Source organism: Lipotes vexillifer, unplaced genomic scaffold (genome assembly GCF_000442215.2).
Source record: "Lipotes vexillifer unplaced genomic scaffold, Lipotes_vexillifer_v1.1 scaffold308, whole genome shotgun sequence".
Taxonomy (NCBI): Eukaryota; Metazoa; Chordata; class Mammalia; order Artiodactyla; family Lipotidae; genus Lipotes; species Lipotes vexillifer.
In genome coordinates this window covers 2,958,811-2,965,035 of record NW_006792985.1, presented here as the reverse complement: position 1 = coordinate 2,965,035, position 6,225 = coordinate 2,958,811, and the positions used below count along the sequence as shown (strand labels likewise).

General features: G+C 36.5%; 1 protein-coding gene across 1 annotated transcript in view; it reads left to right on the top strand.

Annotated features, from left to right (window-relative positions):
• ESCO2 (establishment of sister chromatid cohesion N-acetyltransferase 2) overlaps positions 1-6,225 on the top strand; it is a 25,779-nt gene that overhangs the window by 10,776 nt on the left and 8,778 nt on the right. The window contains exons 4-8 of the mRNA XM_007466159.1: positions 12-69; positions 2,841-2,967; positions 4,078-4,209; positions 5,227-5,316; positions 6,014-6,157. Coding sequence (XP_007466221.1) covers positions 12-69; positions 2,841-2,967; positions 4,078-4,209; positions 5,227-5,316; positions 6,014-6,157 — 551 coding nt within the window. The remainder of the gene's footprint in view (positions 1-11; positions 70-2,840; positions 2,968-4,077; positions 4,210-5,226; positions 5,317-6,013; positions 6,158-6,225) is intronic.

Sequence of the window (6,225 nt, the reverse complement as noted above, 5' to 3'; positions counted from 1 at the left end):
TTCCCTACAAGTTTCTCCTGAGACCCTTGTCTATCCCATCTTCACTGTGTCTTCAGTCAACACAAAAAGGTAAGTGTCACTCTTATTTTAATGTTCAAGGTTTAATTGTGAGTCCACTGGGTCTCTTTTTCTTTCTTACACTATTTAATTTGGAGAACACTGTTTTTCTTCCCCATTAAAGAGATATTGAGAATAGGAGATGAAATCAGATCCTCATAGAAACTTCATAAGAACTTGAAGAGCTGAGAGAAGGAAAAGACCTTTGTGGACTTGGATAGTAATAATTGCTACATTTTTATATAGTACCTGACCCATAATAAGTAGTTTATATCCATTATTTCACTTATCTCCACAACAACCTAGAAGATTGATGCTATTATTATCATTTTCAGCTGAGGAAACTGTTTGTAATTTAGCCACAGTTGCACAGCTATTAGTTGGCAGAGCCAGGACTAGAATCCATATTTTAACCAAAGCCCATTAGGCTGTATTGCCTCCCCTGTGTGACATTATTATGTGACAACATATTGATAATAGTTCATGTTTAATGGGTATTTACAACCTCATGGTGTAGATACCATTGTTACCCCATCTTATAGATGAGGAGACTCTGGCCAGAGGAGTAAGTAACTTGCAGCAGCTTAGTGCTGTTATAAATCCCAGCTGAAGCTACCACTATCCTGGTCAAAACTAAAACTGGAAGTGCGGGAGGCATGGGTACATGTGAGCATAAGTGGAAAAGCTCTGAAAAAGAAGTTTCTTACAGTCTGAATGTCTCATCTCGCTAAGCAGCTTTGGTTCTCTTCTCCCTATTTGATGATAAACAACTAAAGGTATTGAGCAAGGTACTTCCTAGGTAAGTTCTCCTACTCTTAGGGCATCTCACCCTAAATTGCCTTGGAGATTGGGTTGGGTGGGCAACTTTTCCCCTTCAAAGGCCATATTCCTAGTTTTTTTCACCCTTCCTTTTCTCCTCTGTCTTCTTTCATGACTATTTATTGAGGATTGAAACCTACCACAATTAGCTAATAGCATATAAACTAATTTAACGTAGCATATAAACTAATTTAATGTAGCATAAGGAGATATTAGGAGACTTGGTTGAATCATTTGAAATTTGCTCATTATGTAGGACCTAAAAAATCAGATATCATCAATTTCTTGTGGTTTAATCTATGAGTTTTACTTTAGGTAGGTTACAGATTCTTTGGATTTGTAGTTTCACGTTTGGCAAACATTTATAGAGTACCATGTGGTATTGAACTACACCGAGTTTTAGAGATGTGAAGGTAAATAACACATGGTCCTGCTATCAAGGAAGTTATGGTTAGAAGAGGACAGGCATTTAAACAAATATGTATAATAAACTGTTAAAATTGCTAGGATAGAAGTAAAGAGATTGCGGTCACGCATGCAGAGATGGGAAGAGCTGAGGTACTTAGCAAACGTTGTATAAGGGGTGGAGGGGGTCAACGACCTAGACAAGTGTTTTTTATATTACAGGCATTAGTAGTTTATCAAATCAGTTTAAGGGTATCACATCTAGCATTTTTTAAAAGTGGAATAATGCATCTCTCACGTAGTAAGTGTATTTAGTGAATACTTTTTTTTTCCAGTTATATATATGTATCTGTATTGGTCATGATGTGAAATATATTTCTCACCATAGGTTTGTCAAGTCAGTTTGAAAGCCATTTTCTAGTCAGATGCTAGCAAGACACCTTGGGATAGCATAAAGCATTAGGTAGGGTTTTTTTTCCAGTGTTTTTTCATTTGTCAGTGTCAGCTTCTGTTTAAACCCCTTGCTTTGGGTACTTGGTTTTTTTCCTTGCCTCTACTCTAGAGATTTCTATTTCTTTGATCCTTGGAAAAAGGTCATTTCGTTATAAGGCAAGGGTTACAAATTCAGTGTCTACACAGCCAGCCAGGCTGGGTAGAGACTGGAGCCAACTGGAGAAGCATGCCCCACCTAAAAGAGCATGTGTTGTGTAGCTCCAACTAGTAGATTCTTTGATGAAACAGATGTCTAATGATCTTACAGTGTCTCTTGCAAGGTTGGAAATACACATTTTTAAGTGGAATCTATAGATTTTAAAATACTGGTAGCTAATCCAAAGTTTTAAACTCTGCGAGTTGATCAAAACATTTGCTAGCTGGTTTTGGACGAAGGGCTCCTGTTTGCAATCTCTATAAGCCAGTCCCAGCGTTCTCTCCTAATGTGAAAAGGTTGCCTCAACAACATCTATCCAGCCAATTTTTTTTTTTTCTCTAAGAATTTGAGAATAGTAGGGTGCTGCTTTAGGCATGCAGTCTAGCGAGTGTATTAGCCTCACTCACTGACCAAGTAAAAAGTTGTTGGATCATAATGTGCTGGTGACTGACTTCCTGTGGGTCTGTGAGATTCAGTATTAGAGTCTACTTATCTGCAATGGTATTCCAGGAGTTTCTTTATGCCTACATGGGTAAATATTGTCCTAAGGTTTGATAAAGCAAGAAAAGATTAAATTTTAAGGGTGACATCAACTTACAAAGAAATCCTGCATATATGCAGCTGATACTGTAGATGAAATCCCTTCAACGTGGTGTTAGAAGACAGGGATTTGAGTCTTTCTGCCGTTCTTCACTAGTTACTTTACCTTGAGTAGTTTACTGATCCTGTCTGAGTGGGCCTCAGGTTTCTCATTGTTTCTAGCCCTATTACTTCATCAAGTTATGTCGATAGAAAGCCCCCAAAATTGCAAAGTCCTCTGCAAATGTTATATACATTTCTTTTCTTTTCATTATAATTTGTCAAATATTTTTAAATTATTAAATAATACTTACCAACTTTCTACTTCAAGATCTCTAGTTGAAGAACAGTCTTCTGTGGGATCCATCACATCTACTAACTTCTTGAAACAAATCAATATACAGAAAAATACTAATACCAGAGATGCAAATAAAGAAACAAAAGACCAGCTCATCATTGTGAGTAAATTTAAAACAAAGCTCCTCCTGTACATGGCTGTCACATATAGAACCTGAAGTCTGATGTGTTGTCTAAGCATAGTTACCGGGGGTTATAGATATTGAGTTTGTAAATGCTACCTTTGCTGTAGTGGCAGCATTTAAAGCTAATCAAGTACATTTTTGAACTGATGGTGTTGGGCAGTCCTAGCAACGTCGTAGAATGCTGATGAATGAGTTATCAACCTTATCCTGGATAAGGAAAATTATTGTTGATCTATAAAAGACTTAATGAGAATAGCAACATTGCATTAGACCTGGGTTTGGCAGACTATGGCTGTGGGCCAAATCTGGACCATGGCCTATGAGCTAAAAATGGCTTTTACATTTTTAAAGCGTTGGAAAAAAAGAATATGTGTGTCCTGCAAAGCCTAAAATGTTTACTTTCTGGCCCTTGGTAGAAAGTTTACAAACGCCTTTATAGACAATTCAAAATTTGGTATTTTTCAGTAGCATTAAGCAATGCCTTATGAGATACAATGGGAATTAATAAACCTTGACATTGAATATCCCTGAATTCTCTATATTCATTAATTTATCTGTGCTTTTCCTGAACTTTTACTATGTATTTTACTTATTTTTTTATCAACTCTTGGGGAAAAGACTTTCAGACTCCTAACCACTTAAGGAAAAAATACTATATAATGAATGTATAAGTCCTGAAATTTTTGCCCTGCCTCTTTGAAATGAGGCTTTTTTAGGCCTCTCGTATAAGAGCTTAATAAGGAAGTTCCATTGTTCATCTTAGCTATATTTAGGGTTTAATCTTATTGCTTCCTAGAACTATGGGTCCAGCTAAAGAATCTTGATTTTTTTTCCACTGTCCAAAGAGGCAGTTTCACTTCTTTCATCACTATTGCATGTTTAGGGCTCTTCTCATTCCATTTTGTTTGTGCAGAGAGAGAAGAAGATAGAGTAACCAGACTTTTCATTTAGTATTTCACCTGTGCCAGCATAAAAAAAAAAAAATGAGGACAAATTTGAATGAATGGACAAACTTACATGAACTAAATGTAGAGCTAACTGTGATGTGTTTAGATAGGCTTTTCTTTTTTTCTCTTCTAATTGTAGGACGCTGGTCAGAAACATTTTGGAGCCACCATGTGTAAGTCTTGTGGCATGATCTATACTGCTTCCAACCCCGAGGATGAACTGCAGCATGTTCAGCATCACCACAGATTTCTGGAGGGAATCAAATATGCAGTAAGTAAAAAAAAATAGTCGTTTCCATTTGTTCTAAAAAGTGAAGCTGCTTTTAAAAGATACATTTCTTTTGCCTAAATATGGAAAGATCTATGTGTCCAAAAATATTTCATCATCTGCAATTTTGTTGTCCTTAATATTTGAGACTGATGGTATTTAAAAGTAAAGTTTTAATAAAAGTGCCACTTCAAACCTCCTGTCCTAATATAAGAGAAGCTATTATTCTAGGTTGAGTGAACACCCTGCATCCTTACCTCTAGCTTTCAGAGCTGAGCAGTCAAGATACAAAACTCAAAGACTTGAGGAGTTTCTCCTTTCCTCACTTTAGTTTCTTCTTTATAGATAACCTTAGAAAAACGGCTTTTCTATGACTTCTCCAGGCTTTTTCTTTACTGAGAAGAGAGGTCCCACCTCTTCATCAAGCACCCTTCTACTCCAAATACATCCTATTGTTGGCCTTATCTTTATGACTACACCTGCTGCTCAAATGCACTCCCTTTTTTCCCTATTTTTATTGCTGTAGTTCATGCCTTCATAATATTTTTAGCTTTATTTATTAAAACTCTGCTTGGTGACTTCCCTGGCAGTCGAGCAGTTAAGACTCTGTGCTGCCAGTGCAGGGGGTGCAGGTTTGATCCCTTGTCAGGGAACTAAGACCCCACTTTCCGCTGGTGTGACCCAAAAAGAAAAAAAAAACACCCTCTGCTTATCCCACCCATGCCCCACCTTCACACCCCTAATAATTCATTGTTTTTTCTCTATATTCCTATGAAGTGCTCTTATTTGACTTCAACTTATTTTATAATAGATTGTTTACATGTCTCCTGATAGGGTGTCAGCCCCTGGAGGGCAGACACTTTGTTTTAGGCATCTTTTATTTCCCTTACCGCATTCCTGTAGTTGGGTTTTATCTTTTTTATATTATTCATTGTCCATCTTTTTATTCTCTCCAGACCATATTATTTAATTTTCTTCCCTCTTCAGATTAAACTGTGACTTTTATTTTTCCTTTGGCAGGGCTGGAAAAAAGAACGTGTCGTAGCAGAATTTTGGGATGGGAAAATTGTGTTGGTCCTGTCACATGATCCGAGTTATGCTATCAGAAAGGTGTGGAACATTAGTTTTTCTTTTCTTTTTTTAATTGAAGTGTAGTTGATTTATAGTGTTACTTTCTCAATCTTTGTTTTCCTCCTACTCTCCCCATTCTCTACCAAGAAATCAACCTATGTTGAACTGTAAAATGCCTTTGCTTATAGATGATCTGCTGTACTTTGGTATAGTTGTAAGGAAGACTTTCATAGTACGTGATACAAAATTAAACTTACAGTTACAAGACAAAGGAGTGTCAGGTGGAGATTAAAGAAAACAGATAAGGGTCTATAGCTTATCTTTTACCTACATCTTCAGTTTGTGAGAGAGAAACTAAACTTTTTAATATTGAGAAATTAATGGCTCCAGAGTCTAATTCTTATGTTGGTGTTGCCTTTGTTTCTTGGGCTGGTTGTTTAGCCCCAGTGAACAATGAATAAAGCTGAAATAAAATCATCCTACTCCTTATCCCTCCCAAGGGTCTGAATATCTGTCTGCTGAAAGCAGTCTTTAAAATAGTTTCTTAAAACCCTGTTTCCAAAGTGGCAGAAACATGCATCAATAGTGAAATAATTTTGGGATTGTGTGAATTTAGGAAGTAGAGATAAAAGAGGCTAAACTGATGGTAATCATACTTCTTGTGTTTATAAATATGTATATTTTCTATTATACTTTTTAAAACAAATTCACATCTTTTGTTTTTTAACATCATTAGGTGGAAGATGTCCAAGAACTTGTCGATTATGAATTGGGCTTCCAGCAAGTTGTTTCCAGATGTCCAAACAGAACCAAAACTTTTCTCTTTATTTCTGATGAAAAGAAAGTAGTTGGATGTTTAATTGCAGAGCCCATCAAACAGGTACCGTATATGTCTAATAAGTTGCTGGTATAATTTGTGAGCAACCTAAAGTAGTTGGGAGAAGAGCG